This window comes from Mustela lutreola, chromosome 8, assembly GCF_030435805.1.
Source record: "Mustela lutreola isolate mMusLut2 chromosome 8, mMusLut2.pri, whole genome shotgun sequence".
NCBI lineage: Eukaryota > Metazoa > Chordata > Mammalia > Carnivora > Mustelidae > Mustela > Mustela lutreola.
In genome coordinates this window covers 145,163,734-145,182,216 of record NC_081297.1, presented here as the reverse complement: position 1 = coordinate 145,182,216, position 18,483 = coordinate 145,163,734, and the positions used below count along the sequence as shown (strand labels likewise).

At 57.3% G+C, this 18,483-nt stretch overlaps 1 protein-coding gene across 1 annotated transcript in view; it reads left to right on the top strand.

Annotated features, from left to right (window-relative positions):
• Positions 1-17,681, top strand: part of NFAM1 (NFAT activating protein with ITAM motif 1) — a 35,253-nt gene extending 17,572 nt beyond the window's left edge. Inside the window, exons 4-6 of the mRNA XM_059187155.1 lie at positions 5,074-5,169; positions 14,698-14,784; positions 16,052-17,681. Of these exons, the coding sequence (XP_059043138.1) occupies positions 5,074-5,169; positions 14,698-14,784; positions 16,052-16,111 (243 nt within the window). The 3' untranslated portion in view covers positions 16,112-17,681. The remainder of the gene's footprint in view (positions 1-5,073; positions 5,170-14,697; positions 14,785-16,051) is intronic.
• Positions 17,682-18,483: the final 802 nt, after the last annotated feature.

Below are 18,483 nucleotides of genomic sequence, written 5' to 3'. Positions count from 1 at the left end.
TTCTTCCCTGGGCCTCCCATGAATCCTGCATTTAGGAGAGAGGCCCCCCCCGCCCCTAGGCTCTTTCCCTCCTTCAACTAACATGTGCTGAGCCCCTACTGTGCGCCCAGCTCGGCTCTTACCCCCAGTATATTCCTTCCCCCACCCCCGCTGCTCTTCCCATGATGGTGGCAGGTAGGACGGCTCTGGACTTGTCACTCAGCAAACATCAGCTGAGCGCTTAGTGGGACGTGGGTGTGGACACAGAGGCTGTGTGTCGGGCAGGGGCGATGAAGGACCCCCACTCGGGCTGTGGACCCCCACGCCGGCTTGTATGAGAGACTGCAAGGGTGCCTTCTGCAGGCAGGAAGCCCAGTAGGTGAGGGGCAGAACCGAGTCAGGGCGAGACCTTGACCCTGAGCTTCCACTGCAGCCGCTGCTCTGCAAAAACTGGCTTGTCATGTGTGGAGCTCGGGGTCCTGCCAGGTCAGGGAGGCACCCGGAGCAGAGCAGGTGGTCAGTAAAGTCCGGGAGGAGGGGAGTTGGGGGTAAGACTCAGCCCGGCCCCACTTCGGAGCCCAGCCCCTCCCCGTCCTGCACGGCTTCAAGCACTCCTAGCCTCTCTCTCCTTCCAGGAATAGCTCCCGAGTATCTAGAACGTGCCAGGCACCAGGCTAAGTGCCAGACACAGTGGAAAGCAAGACAGAGGCAGCCCCTGCCCTCTGGCCAAGCTACAGCCCTCTCCGAGCCTGGCTGTCCGCCTCCAGGAACAGGGGTGAGGATGGGTCCCGCCTCACCCGGGAAGGGTGGGAGCGAGCATTTGGGAGACACCAGCCAGGGCGCCTGACCCACAGTGGGCGGGCGGTGCGTAGAGCTTCCTGGCCTCCCTCCCTGCACACGGGGGAGGAAGGGCGGGTGCAGGAGCCTGGCCTTGAAGGAGAGAGAAATTAGAAGGCCAGAGGCCAGAGATGTCCCCAGAGCTCCCTGGAACTGGATCCAAATTTGGGGTGCGGGGTCTGTTCCAGCGTGGCCAGCGCCCATAGCCCTGCCCCTCACAGGCAAGTGTGGTTTGAACTGAGTGAAAGAACAGAGCATGGGGTGGGGGACGGGGAGGCGGGGGACCCCAGCCAGTGGCCAGGCCAGGCAGTCGGCCATGGGGGCCAAGAGGAGACGGCCAGGCAGTGGGGGAGGCACGGAGGACCCTAGGAGCCCAGGCGGCTGCAGATAAATCCATCGAAGCCGGAGCTTCTGGCCCAGAAAAGGCAGGTGATTCCTGCCTTGAGAGCAACCAGAGGGCTCCCCGTCCCCAGCCTGGGGATGGGTCAAGGCTGGCTTCCCAGGGCAGGCAGCCTCTGACTTGGATGGCCTATCTGCTCTCATCCGCTAAGGGCACCCTCCTCCACTGCATACTTCTTCCCTCGCTTCCTGGACCCCCAGGGCAGCCCTGTGCGGATCACCCTCGTCTTTGTGGCCTCTACACATGGCAAGTCTCTGGCCCTTCCTCGGAGCACTCCCAGCTCTGTCTACACGGATGCTGCCCGGGCCCCTCCCTGAGCCCCAGAGCCCGTCCACGGTGGGAACCCCGTGGGCATCCGCACCCACAGGTCCTGACACCCCTCTGTAGCTCCCAAGCCTGCCCTGCCTAGGCAGATGGCACCGTGCCCCTGGATGCTCAGGCCGGGAGCCTCCGAGCTGGGTGTGGCTCCTCCCTCTTCCACTGCAGCAAGCCCTGCCCACAGTCTGTCTAGGATCCGGCCCCGTGGCCCCCTCTCGCCTGCCTCAGCCCCCCAGCCCAGGGCTTCCCTCACTCCTTACCTGAATAGAGGTCTCCCTGTCCCACTCACGTCCCCTCCAGCTCTGCTCTCCATACCTGTGCTTATGTCTTTGTCACTGTTTCCTCCACCATAACGTAAGCCCCAGAGGACAGGGACTTAGTCTCCTCCCTTGTTGGGGGCTGGGTAGCCTGACACACACCAAGTGCTCGTGGGAGGGATGGCTTAGTTAAGAGAGCGCTGAGACTTGGAAGATGAGTGGCAGCTGGCCAGGCCATCCCATTGTACAGAGGGGGAAACTGAGGCTCTACAGGTTTCCGAAGCTGCTGGTGGCCACATGGATTGGTTTGTTCATTTGCAGATCACAGTTGGAAGGGCAAATGTGAGTGGCAGGGAACAAGGCACCTGGGGAGGGCAGGGGTGGCTCCAAGGGGCCGAGCGTCTTGCTCCTGCAACAAGACACACCCATCTGATTTTTTGAGAGGGTCACCCCCTGTGGGCCACAGCCCGGGCCTCCTCTCCCTGCCCCTGCACCACCCCTGGAGATCTGCCTCCTCCTCTTGCCGCCCCTCCCAGCTCGCAGCCAAATGCAGGTCTTGCTAAATCTGATGGCTTCCCTGTCCTCCGAGGGAGGACACGGTGGATCGCGCCCTCTGTGGCAGTGCCCTCCTCGCCAGCCTCCCGGCACGGCTGCTGTCACCTTTTACTCCCATCGGTGGCTTTCTATGTGATGGTCCATCCTTGAGGATGTCCCTGATGTGTGACATTGCTGCCCCCATATGATCTGGTGCCTTGTCCCCATGGCCTGTATCCTGCGATACTTTCTCAGACTCTTCTGTTTTCGGGAAAGAGGGCAAGCACTCAGAAGACTGCCCCAGACCTGTGGCAGTCGTGGGGCTCCTTCCCTCAGCCCCAGAGTGACACTTACCTCCCCAGCAGCCCCACCAGTGTCGGTAGGAGCCCCACGAGGCTGGGCCTGGGTCTTGCTCCCCACGGGGTCCAGAAGAGCCCCCGCCCATGAGCTCACACCCGCCAGCCTTGACAGTGTCCGGGCCACCAGGCTCAATGCAGGGGAGAAGCACCAGCCCCCCCAGCCATCTTGAGGTGAGCCACAGCCTCTGACTGTGACAGACGCCTCCAGAAGCAGGTGGTGCAGGGGAGGGACACTCGATTTGGAAGAAGACAGCTGGGTTCCACCCAAAGGCAGCCATCCGACTAGCTGGCCAGGCCTCAGTTTACCCCTCTGTAAACTCTACTTCCTCAGGCTATGAAGAGAATTAAATGAGACTAAGGACGTGTCTCGTGGGTTTTTTTGTACACAGTAAAGTGCCACGTGGAGGCCAATACCTATCTAACGGGCTCTGTGGCCTCAGGCAAGTCTCCTGCCCTCTCTGAGCTTTCTCGTCCTCAAGTGTGGACCAGAGATGGTGTGAAGACTTGCCTTGCAGGTTTGTGGAGAAGCGCATGAGAGGGTTCGGAGAGAGCCCTGGCTGGTATCCGGAGAGGCCCCTCTCCTGGGCCCCGATCAGGCTGTGATCGGGGTGGTTCTGGCTTCTGCCTGACGGTAAAGTAGCTCGGGGGAGCGAATCCTGCATGCACAGGCAGGGGACGGGCAGGCGGCCAGGAGTTTTAATTAGCCCCGGCCCCGCCATGAGGCTGTCATGGCTCTGTGGTTGGCAGAGCGGTGCCTGCGAGGAGGGGGGCGTCTGGGTGGCCTCCCTCTGCCTCGGAAGGAGCTGCCTGTCTCCCGGAGCCCGGTGCCCCGCCACGGGCCCAGCACCCCTGCCTCCGCGGCCAGCGTGAGCTTCCTGACACTTGCCCCTCCTGGCCTCTCCTGCGTGAAGCTCGGATGCTTTCTGCCATCCACGCTGTCAGCTGGGCCCCCCTGTCCGGGGAGGTCCCCCCGCCTCCCCTCGTCGGTCCTCTTTAGGTCAATGTTTAGGTCCCCTCCTAGCTGACCCTCTTTAGGTTCCCCCATTCCCTTAGGTCTTGGCACACACTTTTTCCTCTTCCTACCCTCCCTCTCTTGCCCAAGGAGTTTCTCAGCCTTTAAGTTGTTGTTGGTTTTTTTTTTTAAAGATTTTATTTATTTATTTGACAGACAGAGATCACAAGTAGGCAGAGAGGCAGGCAGAGAGAGAGAGGGAAGGAAGCAGGCTCCCTGCTGAGCAGAGAGCCTGATGTGGGGCTCCATCCCAGGACCCCAAGATCACGACCCAAGCCGAAGGCAGAGGCTTTAACCCACTGAGCCACCCAGGCACCCCAGTCTTTAAGTTTTTTGGTTTTTTTTAAGATTTTATTTATTTATTTGACAGAGAGAGTGATCACAAGTAGGCAGAGAGGCAGGCAGAGAGGAGGAAGCAGGCTCCCTGCTGAGCAGAGCCCGATGCAGAGCTTGATCCCAAGACCCTGAGATCATGATCTGAGCCGAAGGCAGAGGTTCAACCCACTGAGCCACCCAGGCGCCCTCAGCCTTTAAGTTTTAAACACCCCTTTCTGGGGCGCCTGGGTGGCTCAGTCAGTTAAGCAACTGCCTTTGGCTCAGGTCATGATCCCGGGGTCCTGGGATCGAGTCCTGCGTCAGGCTCCCTGCTCGGCTGGGAGTCTGTTCCTCCCTCTCCCTCTGCCCCCTCAAGCTCCTGCTCTCTTTCTCTCTCAAATAAATAAACAAACACCTCTTTCTGCCAGGTGAGGCATTTGTTCCCCAGTGTGTGCCATGGGCTGTGTCCTCTCGGTCAGCACAGGGACCACACTTTAGTCAAACGGGGTTCCTCATCCATCTCCCCACTAGGTCCTCAGTCCCAGGAATGCAGGGCCGGTGTCCACCTCTTCACAGCACCCGGCTAGCCAGAGGCGGCTGACAAGCGTGTGTCGGTCGGGCAAGGGCCACCTCATGCCACCTGAGTGCCAAGCGCTTACCCCTCATCCCCCCTGAATCCTTGCGACAACCTCACGAAGGAAGGTTCTGGCTGAAGAAAGTGAGGCCCAGAAAGGGGAAGGGGCAGCGGGGGACCGGACATCCGGTCTGGCTGGCACTCTCTCAGGACCACCCTTAATGGTCAGCTCTGCTGCCAGGGACCCTGTCACCCTGGCCCTGTGTCACCGTGACTGTGACCCAGCACGGGCAATCCCACGTCCGGTCTGTGCAGACAGAGGAGTGGCATGTCGTGGGTCCCAGAGGCATTTGCTGCCCATCCTTGGGGAGGGTGGGGAGGCAGTGCTGAGTGGCCCCCTGGCAACCGGCCATTCTCTGCCCTGGGGCGTCTGTGGGGTGGGAGCCGCCCATCCCCGGCTCTGACCGCCCGGACTCCTGTCCTCACAGAAACGGAGGCTGACTCCTCGGAAGAAGCCCGCCCAGAAGGGCTCGGCCCCGGGCGCCCGCGGCCAGCAGCAGCCTCTGGACGAGTCCGTCTACACGGTGAGTCTTAAGGCTGGGCTCCCTGCTGGGTCAGGTCCCAGCCGCGTAAAACTCCGAGCCTCCGGTTTCTTGTCTGTAAACTGGGGACCAGCATTCCCGCCTGGCGGAATTTCTCTGAAGATGAACACGTGTGTGGCCCCTGGCCCCCCCGCAGGCACACAGGTGCCCCCGGGCCCCCTTCCCTGGCTCGCCCCTCCACTTCTGGAACAGGGGGCGGCGGGGGATGAGGGAAGTTTCTCCATCCGACCTAATGATGTTGAGCTGCTCACCAGCCCCTTCCTGTTTGGATTACACAAGCAACATCACAGCAACAACAAAACATCACAGAAAGAGGAAAAGGTCAGGCACCATCATGAGCCCTAACACACTTGATGCTTCTCAATTCTTCACACTTCCCTCCCCCCACACGCAGACCTTGTTTTCTATCTTTTTTTTTTTTTTTTTTTTTTTTTGGTCAGAGAGAGAGCGAGCACAGGCAGACAGAATGGCAGGCAGAGGGAGAAGCAGGCTCCCTGCCGAGCAAGGATCCCGATGCGGGACTCGATTCCAGGACGCTGGGATCATGACCTGAGCCGAAGGCAGCTGCTTAACCAACTGAGCCACCCAGGCATCCCTTGTTTTCTATCCTTAAACTCAAGCAGAGACACGGGCCAGGATGCCAGGTCACGAGCATTTCCTGTCGCTGCACCTGTCTCGGTGTTTACCTGGGGGAGGCTCAGCCCAGTGCGCTGGGTGTGAGCCCGCCCCGCGGGACTCGGCCCTCTCGGCCCAGCAGCTGCAAGGGGGACAAACATGCTTTCCAGTTCTATTTTAGTTCCGCAAGGAGCATGCGCTCACTGTAGAGAAGATGAAGAATGAATGCCACCCCGTGTCAGCTGGGGTCTTAACTCCGTGAGATCTAGAATCAACAGGTTAGGAACTGGGCTCCTCCCCTGGCAGGTGCCAAGTCTTGCTGGGGATGTGCGGGTTCCCCAGGGGGCGCGTTCGAGGGCTCTCCCTGCATGAGGGTTCTGCCTGTCTGTGCTATCACGGTTCCTGTCCCCACCACCCGGACATACATGAAACTTGAGTCCACACACCGGGCATGCAGGGTAGGGGTGTTTACTGAGGGTGGGGACTGATGGGGAGGAGGCAAAGGGACTGTCGCTGCAACACCAACAACTCCAAACAGAATATAACGCGGCCAGCCCTCAGACAGCCTTCCCCTCCGCCCCTGGGAATTTCCACCAGCCACTGCTTCCCACGTGGCCTCAGACTTCTCCACATTCCCTCTCCTCTCCCAGCAACTCATGGTATTTTTCTTGTGAGGACTTCTGGTATCAGCTGTTGAATAAAAACATTTCTCTCTCTCTCTCTCCACAAACACACACGGGCACACACGTGAGATCTCTCTCTCTATATATATATATATATATACACACACATATATATAATATGTGATATAGACAGATATATCTGTAGATCTATAGGTATATAGATAGATTGATCTATCTATATCACATATTATATATATACATATACATACGCATATATATAAAGAAAATAACCATCATCCTAAGCCTATCTTCTTCCAGGATAAATACTAGCAACATTGACTTCTATACCTTCCAGTCTTTTTTCTATAAATATGCACAAAAAGACCCATACACACACTCACACGCACTTTTTTTTTCTTTTTGGAGTAGTACAGCTATTTTTGTTCATGTTACAATATCTCATGAGCATCTTTCTACATGAATAACTACCCTTCTACAAGAGCACTTTTTTAAAAAGATTTTATTTATTTATTTGATGGAGAGAGAGAGAGATCACAAGTAGGCTGAGAGGCAGGCAGAGGGGGAGGAGGAAGCAGGCTCCCTGCCGAGCAGAGAGCCCGATCGATGCTGAGCAGGGCTCAATCCCAGGACCTTGAGATCATGACCTGAGCTGAAGGCAGAGGCTTAACCCACTGAGCCACCCAGGTGCCCCTACAAGAGCATATATTTTTTTAAAGATTTTATTTATTTGACAGAGAGAGCTAGTGAGAGAGGGAACACGGGCTGGTGGAGTAGAGAAGGAGAAGCAAGCTTCCCACTGAGCAGGGAGCCTGATGTAGGGCTCAATCCCAGGACGCTGGGATCATGACCCGAGCCAAAGGCAGATGCCTAACGACTGAGCCACCCAGGCGCCCCTACAAGAGCATATTTTAATGGAAGAGACTCACTCCTGCTTGGAACGTCATCCCCAGTTCCAGTTTATTTTCTGGTTGTTTATTGCTGGTATGTAGGCATATGACTGGTTTTTTAATATTGACTTTATATGGAGTGACCTTGTTGAATTCATTCATTAATCCTAATAGGTCTCTGTAAATCCCTTTGGATTTTCTATGAACCCAGTCTATTCATGTCATCCATGAATAAGGGAAGTCTCATTTCTTCTTTTCCAATCCATGCTTTTATTTTTCTCTTCCTTTCTCTCACTGCCTCAGACCTCCAGTCTGCCGATGAATGGGTGACAGCATCCTTGTCTTGTTCCTAGCCTCCAGAAAAGGGCTTTTGTACCTTCTACCTCTATTTTCTTTGGATGGATCCTTGGATCATTGATTTTTCTATCTTTCTTCTTTTTGAATCTGTGCATCAAAGGCTATGAACTGCCCTTTAACTACAGCTTTAGCTGCATCCCACAAGTTCTGATACATCCTCTTTTCACCAACTTTCAGTTTAAATTTTCTGAGAGTTCCTCCTTGCCCCGTGGGTTGTTTAAAAGTGTTTTGCTTCATTTTCAAATGTTTAATTACTTTTTAGTCATTGTTCTGCTTTTTATTTCTTGCTAATTCCACTGTGAGCAGAAAATATATTCAGTATGATTTTAACCCTTTGAAGTCTTGAAACCTGCTTTGTGGCTCAGTGTGTATTTCGTGCACACTTGCAAAAAGCTTGCACTGGGCATGGTTGACTAAATGTTCTATGTATATCAGTTAGGTCAAGGTTTTGTTTTTTTGGTTTTTTTTTTAAGATTTTATATATTGATTTGAGAGAGAGAAGGAGAGAGCATGAGCAGAGGGAAGAGGGCAGAGAAAAAGGGGGAAGCAGACTCCACTGAGCAGGGAGCCTGATCCATGCCTCGACCCCAGGACCCAGGGTGCTGAGATCACGACCTGAGCCAAAGGCAGATGCTTAACTGACTGAGCTACCAGGTGGCAGTCAATTAGGTCAAGTTTGTTGATCATGTTGTTTAAAATATTTCATTCCCTTACTGATTTTTTTTGGTCTATCAGGTATTAAGAGAATTGAGTTAAGTCTGTCCATATGATTACAGATTTGTTTATTTCTCCTTTTTTTTTTTTAAGATTTTATTTATTTATTTGACAGAGAGAAATCACAAGTAGGTAGAGAGGCAGGCAGAGAGAGAGAGGAGGAAGCAGGCTCCCTGCCGAGCAGAGAGCCCGATGCGGGACTCGATCCCAGGACCCTGAGATCATGACCTGAGCCGAAGGCAGCGGCTTAACCACTGAGCCACCCAGGCGCCCCTGTTTATTTCTCCTTTTAGTTGTGTCAGATTTTACTTTTTATTTGTATGGGAAAATGCTCATGACATACTGTGACGTGAAAAAAAGTTGTGTCATTCTAATTTGTTTTTTAAACGTTATCTAGTAAGGAGCATAGATTTGTAGTGGGTCAAACAGACTGGGATTCAAAGCCTTGTTCTGTTGCTCACAGATTCTGTTACTTAAATTTTCTGAGTCTTGGCTCCATAATCTGTAAAGTAGGGCTTAACAACAGAATATTGCATTCAAACTTGCAAACATGCTACAATTTCTTCCATCCTGTATTTCTCGAGCCCACATCTCTCTCCAGTGACCCTGACTTTTCTCCACGACTCATAAGAGAAATGTCATAACTCGCTGTCTTCAGCTTTTCTCTCTCCTTTATGACCCATTCAGTTGGGCTTTCTGTCCACATATTCATCAAAATCTGCTCTCTCAAGGTGACCTTCGACCTCCACATTGTTAAATCCAATGGTCATTTCCTGGACCTCATCGTCTTTGATGGATCAGCAGCATCTGACACTATCAACCTCTCTTTCCTCCTTGATGCACTTTCTTTACTTGTTTCTGGAACATTCCACACCCTCCTGATGCCCCTGCGCCCGATTCACCACCAAGCCTTCTTAGCTTCCTTCAACTGGTTCTAGGAACCAGTGGAACTCTGACCTCTAAACACTGGAGTCCAGTCCTGGGACCCTTCCTCTTTGACCTCCGTCCCTTCCCTGGGGGGTTTGAGACCGTCAATATTTTGACACCTATTTGACACATTTGTGTCTCCAGCCAGATACGTCCTCTGAATACCCGAGTCATTCCATTCGAGCCACTGGCTTCACTCTCAGACCTGCCTCCAATTCTTTACCCACCGAGGGGCCTCTACTCATAGTCCCCATTGCAAGGGACTGACTGCTCCATCCTTCTAGTTGCTCAGGCTGAGCGTCTGAAGTGGTCCTTTCCTTCCCTCTATCACTACTCACATCTGATCTGTTGGCACATCTTTTTTTTTTTCCAAACATACCCCTTCCCACCCCTCCCCACCCTTCCAGCGCTAACGCTGGTGAGAGCCACCCCAGCCCCAGCCGTTTCTTGTCTGGAGTCATGCAATTTATTTCTGATCAACTGGCCTTTTTTCTTTTTTTTTTTTTTAAAGATTTTATTTATTTATTTGAGAGACAGAAAGAGCATGAGCAGGGGCAGAGGGAGAAGCAGACTCCCCACTGAGCAGGGAGCCCAACATGGGGCTCGATCCCAGGACTCTAAGATCATGACCTGAGCTGAAAGTGGTCGCTTAATTGACTGAGCTACCCAGGCACCCCTGGCCTATTTTTTTTTTTTTTTGTAAGATTTTACTTATTTATTTGACAGACAGAGATCACAAGTAGGCAGAGAGGCAGGCAGAGAAAGAGAAGGAAGCAGGCTCCCCGCTGAGTAGAGAGTCCCATGTGGGGCTCAATCCCAGGACCCCGGGATCATGACCTGAGCCAAAGGCAGAGGCTTTAACCCACTGAGCCACCCAGGCACCCCTGGCCTATTGTTTTTTTAAAGATTTATTTACTTAGTTGAGAGACAGAGAGCGAGAGAGCAAGTGTGGGGAGGGGCAGAGAGAGAGAGAAACTTCAGCAGACTCTGTCCTGAACATGGAGCCTGATGAGGGGCTTGATCTCACAATCCTGCGATCCGGACCTGAGCCGAAACCGAGTCGGATGCTTAACTGACTGCGTCACCCTGCCACCCTTTCGCTGGCTTATTATTACCCTTGCCTTTGGGCAGCAGCCAGAGTGACTTTTTGCTCGAACAAGACTATGTTCAGTCCGCTCAGAGCACTTGCTGAGTCCTGGTCCTCCGAGAAGCAGCCACCAAGCTAGGGCGAGCCTGACATGGTCTAATAAGGGAAACCACTCAGGAGAGGAAACAGGGAAGGCTGGGTGAGCTGTCGGACCAAAACAGAGCTGGTCCTGAGCGAGGAAAGTGGGCAGGACGGTCGCAGGGAGGCCCCGAGGCCACACTGTGTAGGAAAGGCTCAGCAAGGCCGGGGAGTGCCCACGGCAGTCGTCTTCTGTTCCCTGGGGCAGGGGGTCGTGCTGCCATGCCCACTGTGCACAGGGCTTCTGGCCTCCAGCCACCCATGATGATGGGTTCCAGAGCCCGGCAGCTGGGACCTCTGGTCCGTCCTGGTTCCTGCCGCTGGAGCTCTGGGAAGCGCATTCTCACAACAGCTCAGGCCTCTGAAGGTCCCTGCCTCACTCAGAGTCCACATCAGAGCCCCAACAGAACTCCCCGGGGTACCCTCACCCCACCTCCATTCCCCCCGTTATCTGCTGGCGCCCGTCACCCTGGCTTCCTCACTGTTCCCGGAGCACCAGGCATGTCCTCACCGTGGGGCCTTGGTGCCAGCCGCCCCCTTTGCTCGGGACCAGCCTGTCCACAGCGGTCGGTGGGGCTGCCCCTCACTCCTCGATGCTCTGCTCCGACGGCGCCTTCGCAGGGAGGTCTTTCCTGAGCTCCCCTTCAAAAGGGCGAGCTTCGGGACACCTGGGTGGCTCAGCAGGTTAAGCCACAGCCTTCAGCTTAGGTCATGATCCCAGGGTCCTGGGATCGAGCCCCACATCGGGCTCCTTGTCCAGCAGGGAGCCTGCTTCTCTCTCTGCCTCTGCCTGCCACTCTGCCTGCTTGTGTTCTCTCTCTCTAACAAATAAATAATATCTTAAAATTTAAAAATAAATAAATAAAAGGGCGAGCTTCCCACCCCCTCCAGGACCCGAACCACCCTGTCTTCCTTCTCCTGTCCTCCACAGCCCTTACGTCCCCCTCTTACTTCTGTGATTGCGTTTGTCCCACACAGAGTAGGTGTTCAACATTCGGGGCCATGGGCGGCAGTGGAGGGCCCTTCCTCCCTTCCAGATGCCAGGGTTTCCGCAGGGGCTCCGTGCTGGGCGCAGAGTAGGCACCGCGGGACACACGTGGGACATCAGCTTGGTGGTGTCGCTCTCCCTCAGGGGCACTTGGACTCCTCCCCTCAGCTCTGCTCTAGCCTTGGCCGTCCTGCTGCTCCGTTCCTGCTCGCTGCCGCCAGCGGGCCCCGCTGACCTACACCGATGCCGTCTCTTCCCACCGGGCAGCCTCCAGGAGCTCCCTGCTGCCAGCCTTCTGCCCTGGCCTGAGCAGGGACGGCTACCCTGGCCCGGCCTCCCCAGACTCCAGTCCCTCCCCAGTCCAGGCCGCTCCCTTCAAGACGTGCCAGGACACTACCCTTCTTCTGCCCCGAGGGCCGCTCCTTTCTGAACAGCTCCCCCGGATCGCACCCGTCGGCCCCCGCAGTGCCTTGTACAAGTCTCTGTGCAGGAGCCCAGGAGAGTGCAGCTCTTGTGTTTCCTCGGTCGGGGCAGGGGCAGGTCTCACAGGGGCACCAAGGTCTAGAACCCTCAGAGTGACGGCCCGCGGCAGCTGACTTTGGCTTTGACTTCAGCGGGGCTAGAGGGAGGCTTTGCCGCTGACTTCACACATCTGCCAGGGCTGACAACCGTTTGGGTCAGCGCTATCGCCCACGGAGCAGCAGGAGCCAACAGTCTTGGAGGGCCTGGGTCCCAGGCAAATCGCCCTAGTTCAACACAGCCCAGCCCAGCCCAGCCCAGCCCAGCCCCAGCCCAGCCCAGCACAGACTAGCCCAGCACAACACAGCACAGCACAGCACAGACTAGCCCAGCCCAGCCCAGCCTGGTACAACACAGCCCCCCACAGCCCACTCAGAGCCCTGGGCAGTCCTCTGTCAGCAAGCACACCCTGAGGGAGGCAGTTCCCATCACCACCAGGGAAGGCCTCAGAGGGTGTCCTGTTGACAAGGCAGCGGCACATCACAGCCCAGAGATGTGGGTCACACCCTGAATGCAGTCACAGCCCGGTAGGTCAGGCCTTGTCCAAGGCTTCACTCCGCAGCTGCTAATTGGCCTGCAGCCCCTGCAGCCCCCCTGCTCTTGGCCCCACAGCTGCTCCCGCCCTTAGCCTGGCCAACCTCCAGTGTGGGTCAAAGGCCCGTGGGGTCCCTGGGGCCCAGAGAGCCCCTAGTCACGGCTTGGCCCAGTGGGAGCATGCAGAGCTGGGGCGGGAGGCCCAAGTCCCAATCCCGGCCCCACCTCCAAGACGCTGTGTGACCTGGGACAGCTTGGAGCCTCTCTGGGCTAACGTGGGACAGGCAGCCTGTGCGAGCCAGACACCAGGCAGAAGGGAACCACCTGTGGGGCCCCAGAATGGCTCCCCCACCGAGGGGTCAGCAAGGTGACCCTTGCCTTCACTGACCAGACACATGAGCAGACACGTCCAGCTAGGAGGGATGCCAGTTCAGTGGAGCTCCGGGTCCAGGCGGGCAGGGGTGGGGGCGCAGGGCTGCCGAGTAACAGATGCCTGGTCTGTGTGCCAGGCTTGCTGGCCGCGGCTGGCGCTCTGGGCAGGCATCAAGACCCCATAGGCCGGAACAGGCCCTGGACATGGCCTTCTACCGAGGATGGGGCTTCTCCTTCGGGCAGTCCTGCCCGCTTCCCTGCCTGGAGGGAGGTCAGAAGCCCCTCTTCCAAGACCCACCCTCTTTCCGACTCAGGGCCCCTTGAACTGATCCCCAGGGCTGCCGAGCCATCTCTGTGTGCGATGCCCTTGAAGTGAGGGTCTCCCCAGCGGGTTTTCACGCACTGCTACCTCTCCGCGCCTCCCTCCGCCCCTCCCCACCCCCTACCCTTGCCTCAGAGCACCACCTGTCTCTCCAGCCTGCCTCGGCAACCCCTGCTTGCCTGTTGCCAGGGAAACCACCTCCTTGGCAACCAGCCGGCATCCATGTGACACGCACACGCGGGAAGGAAGGGAAGGTTCCTGCCTCTCGCTTAGGCTGCTGGTGGCTCTGCTCTGACAACTCCAAGGAGCAGCATTTGCTTGTCGCCCGGGACCCAGGTGCCCGACGGAGTCTGAAGGAGGGTCCAAGCTGGGGCCGCAGAGAGGGGAGGGAGGCATCAGGCCCCCCTCCTTGATGATCATTCAACTAACTGATGATCATTCAGCAATTATTAAGTGCCTACTATTTACGAAGCCCTGTGCTGGGTCCTTCACGTACCATACCTTATTTAATGAGGCTTTGAACCTGCAAGATCAATATGATTATTCCCATTTGCAGATAGGGAGACGGAGAGAGGTTCAGGGCTGACCTGGGCTAGAATGTGTCGGAGCTGAGAGCTGAACTTAGTCTTGTCTGATTTCAAAGCCTGGTTCTTTCTACCATCCTGAGGCCTCTGATCTGGCTACTCATAGGGGGGCCAAGAGTGAGTGTGGCCCCAAGACAGGCATGGGCAAGGATCTCATAGCTCACATGGGGCCATTGTCCACATGCGCCAAGCAAATTGTGCATTCAGTGACCCAGAGGTGAACCAGGTACAGCCTGATGGGAGAGGTATGTGACCCCAGTGGGTGCCTAAGTCATCCACGGACACAGGCCAAGGTGGGGTGTCAAAGGAGTCCTAGAGGGGAGGAGGGGTGGCCGGGACCCTCACAGGGGAAGGAGCTTTGGCCCCGGCAGAGTGAGGACAGATCCCAGGGGGCCAGCCTATTGGAGCCACAGCCACGGTGTCATGGCTGCGACTGCTGGCAGCCACGTTCCTGAGGGCCTAAGGACAGGCAGGGACTGTGGGAGTGGGCCTCAGCTCCCCAGTAGAAGCATGGCCCACCTGGGCTGAGCACAAGACTCTCATAGAGCCTCAAGATGGTATGAGGCAGGCGACAGGGGGCCCAGAGAGGGTCGCTTTGAGCAGGCGGGGACAGGGGGAGGAGTATCGGCGAGAGAGGACAGCAGGTGCAATGTGCGGCGTGTGGCTGGCAGGTGGCTCCGGCCCAGAGGACTCGAAGCCCAGAGGACTCGGAATGTTCCTTGGGCTCCCGCAGGCAGGGGCCATCCACAAGGAGGCCTGGCTGCTGGGCCACCGTCCCTGCCCTTCAGTCCACGTTCCTCTGACCCTCACCCTCTCCTGCAGGCCCTGCAGTGCAGAGACACTGAAGTCTACTCCTGCCTCCAGAATGAGGCCCGCAGGCTGCCGCCCACCCAGAGCCTCCTCTCGCAGGTATGCCGGGCCCCTTCTGGTCTGTAAGGCAAACAGGACCACAGGAGGGAGCCACCTGCAGCTGAATCCCAGCCCTCTCCCCTAGGCAGGCGGCCTGGTGGTTAGGGGGACTGGAGGGTTGGAAGCCCTGCTCCATCCCTTCCTAGGGCTCCCTCTGAGCCTGAACCCCTCCTCCTCAAACCCGAGGAGCCTCACAGCCCTCTGCCCCAAGATCTGCCAGGAAGGTTAAATGTCGTCCTGGGACCGGTGGGCCCTTGGGCAGTGTGAGCAGTGTCTACACTGGCCAACTAGGCAGGGGGTATTGCTAGGCTTCTAGCTGTCCCCAGGCTGGCACCGGCTAAAGTGGGAAGCTAGGGTCTGGGCTGGTGCCGGCCTGGGTTGGCCTGGTCAGGGTTCTGTAGTCATCATGATGGGGGCCACATCGTAGCACCTGATCATGATTCCCTCTTAAACCTCAGTTTGTTCATCTGTAAAGTGGATGAGTAACATTTTCCTGCAAAACCAGCTGCCCTGAATTTAAATGAATTCTGGGTTAATCTACGCCAGAGTTTTGGACACGTTAAAGTACGAGGGGTTAGCAAGCCGCTATAGGAGCCCACGGACACCTTGGAAGAGGCGTCAGGAAGTGAGGGGGCCAGTACTTGGCCTTCCCCAGCTCAGGGGGCCCAGGCTGGCATTGTTTGACTCTCCTTTTCTCAAAGCCCTTTCTATACTCAGCCCTGAACTTGGCCCTGACTGGAAGCAGGGCTTCCCCAGGCTGAGACCCCCAAGGATGTCTCGGCCATCCTAGTCACTGTCCGCCCTGTGCAGGGCCCTGAGGGTCTGGCCGGGACAGTTGGACGTGGCCCTGTCCTTTGGGAGCCTCAGGTCTGCAGGAAGAGGCGTTGACCTGACAAACAGAGACGTTGGCAGCCCCCTGTGAGGGGTGGGCTGCGGGGAAGCTGGGGCTGGGGGAGGGGCCACTCAGGGATGCTGAGCCAAACTTGCAATGTGAGTAGGAGGCCGTGGGGGAGCAGCTGGGGGTGGGGAACCCCCCAGATGACGGGGAGAGCTTGTGAAGAGGCCTGAAGGGCTGGAGAGCAGGGAGCAAGTGTGGGTGGCATGGGGGGAGAGGAGGTTGGCGGGGTGGCCGGAGGGGCAAGGACAGCCCTTCCTGTCAAAGCCACGCAGGACGCTGTCTGTTGACTTCTGACTAAAACTGAATTAGTGCAACTTTGTTCTCTTCCTATTGCTTTTTTTTTCTTTCTTTCTTTCTTTCTTCTCCCAGGAGAAACCGCAAGGATTTATGGATGACAGTGAATTTAACATGGTCTATGAAAACCTCTAGAACGGGAACCACTGGCCATTGGTCTGGGCCTGAATCCGGGGCCCCATGCAGCCCCTCGTTCCACAGGATTGGCCCCATACCAGGAGGAAGGCCCCAGGGGTGCCCCATCACCTCACCCCCACATTCGAGGCACTTCAAGCCTGGGTCTGCCCCCTACCCCCCCATTCTGTGCCCCAGCCATACCCACTGAGCATCTCACATCTGGCCTTTGCCCCGGCTCTTCCCTCTGTCCACCAGCCCTCCCTCCATCACCATGGGCTCTCTGGGACCTCCCCCTCCCCAAGCCCTCCGCACTTTCTCAGGATCCACAGGCTTGCTCACCGCCAGCCTGCCCGCACGCAGACTCTAAGGCCAGCCATGGGCAAGAGACCCTTGTCCCTGCTGTGAGCACGAGCATCAGTGGGGGCACTTAAAGGACCAATTACACAAATGCCCCCTGCCCAGCTGGGTCGAAGGCACAAGGCAGCCGTGCAAGGTGGGGCAGGGGGCTGGGGCGGGGGCGTGGGGGGGTGGGCAAGAAGGGAGCTGCACAGAGGCTGGGCTGGGCTCGGGGACAGAGCTCGGGGACAGGCCAGGGAGGCGGCTGAGTGGAAGTCATCCGGCTGGGGGCCTGGAGCCAGAGGGCCAGGAAGGAGATCTGACATTCTTGGGACAGGGGATGGGGAGATGCTGGCTAAAGGGGCTGAACTGCCTGAAGCGCTCCATCCCTCCAGCAAGGACCCGGAGGTGGTTTCCCATCAGCCTGGCCATCTGCACTCCGTGCTTGGTCACCCTGTCCAGGTCTCACCTGCTCCTCCTTCCCCAGAGCTCCCGTCTGGCGTACCTGGGTCCCACCCCACTCCTCTCTGGTCTGCCTCCTTCCCCTGGCCCAGGCCTCTGAGGAGCCCTCCTCCCACCGTCTAGCTGCCGGGCTTGGTGCCTGGGGCTCCTCCGGCAGGTGGACAGCTGCTTGGTGGTGCTGGAGCTCAGGCCCTGTCCAGACGGGGGCCCCTTGGGGCACGGAGCCATTTCTGTAGCCCCCAGGGCTTGTTCCTCCCTCTCAGCAGCCCTGCTGGAACCTGTTCGACAGGCAGACAGGGCTGAGGGGTGGGGAGTCCCCCAGGCTGCGGGGCTCGGCTCCTTCCCTCCCCTGCTCTCCCCTGCCCTGTCCCCTGCCACTGCCTTCTACTCTGTCATTTGTAAAACCCTCCCTCCCACTCCCAGGCTGCCCCAGAGGTCCTTGAGGGGCCCTTGCCCACAAGCATGTACAGTGACCATGAGGGGCCCAAGGCACAGGCCCTGACCCTGGCCCCCGAGCAGTACTGGGCCACCCAACTGTGGGCATCCAGATAAAACATCTATGGGATGCAGGTGCCTGGGGGGCACCGTTGGTTAAGAGGTTAAGCCTCTGACTCTTGGTTTCAGCTCAGGTCCTGATCTCAGGGTCCTGGGATCGAGCCCCGTGTCGGGCTCTTTGCTCATTGTGGAGTCTGCTGAAGTTTCTCTCTCCGTCTCCCTCTGCCCCTCCCCCATGCACTTGCTCTGTCTCTCTCAAATCAATCAATCTTTAAAATAAATAAATAGAAATCTGCATGGGATCACGATCCCTCCTCGCGCTCCGCAGTTCCCACTGTCTCCAGTTCCCACCTCACTGGGAACGAAATGCTAAGCCCCTTCGGGACCAACCTGCCACCCTTCTGCACACACAGCCACTGCCAAGCATAGTGGCTGAGTCTGGCCCGGGGGCAAGACGGGGAGGGTGCTGAGGTGTCTAAGGGGCAGGCAGAGAGGCAGGGAGGAGGAGGGGGAGGAGGGCCAAGCTGGAGGGGTGGGGTAAGAGATATCCCCGGACTCCCAGTGTGGAGCAAGGAGCTGCTGGTGCAGGGGTGGGGGGCAGGGGTGGCAGATTCCCCCAGGGGGAGCAGGGGACAGTAGGGAGGAGAGGGCTTCGAACTGAGCTCCTTGAGGGCACGCCTGTGTGGACTCTGGACTCTGAGCAGGGTGAGGAGGGGAGGACGGAACTTGGGAGCCCTGTGGGGCTGGGGGCTGCCGAACTTTCTGGAACCCCAGCTCTCCCTCGCAGCAGCCACGCCCTCCTGAGCCCCGGTTGCCGGGACAATCAAGACCTCTCAGAGCGGCTCAGGGAAGACAGATGGGGAACTCTCTGCTCAGCGGGTGTGCGTTTTCCTCTCGGGCTTCTCCTCCAGGAAAGACAGGCGATGGCAGAACAGTGTGGAGGGGGTTCGCTAAACAACAGGCCCCGGGCTCTGTCGCCCCCACGGGAGGAGGATCTGAAGAGGAACAGGTCAGGCCTGGGTGAGGGGAGCCTTAGACCCAAAGGCTGGATGGCAGCATCCCCAGTGGTGGGTCCCAGGCCTAGGCCAGTAGAAGTC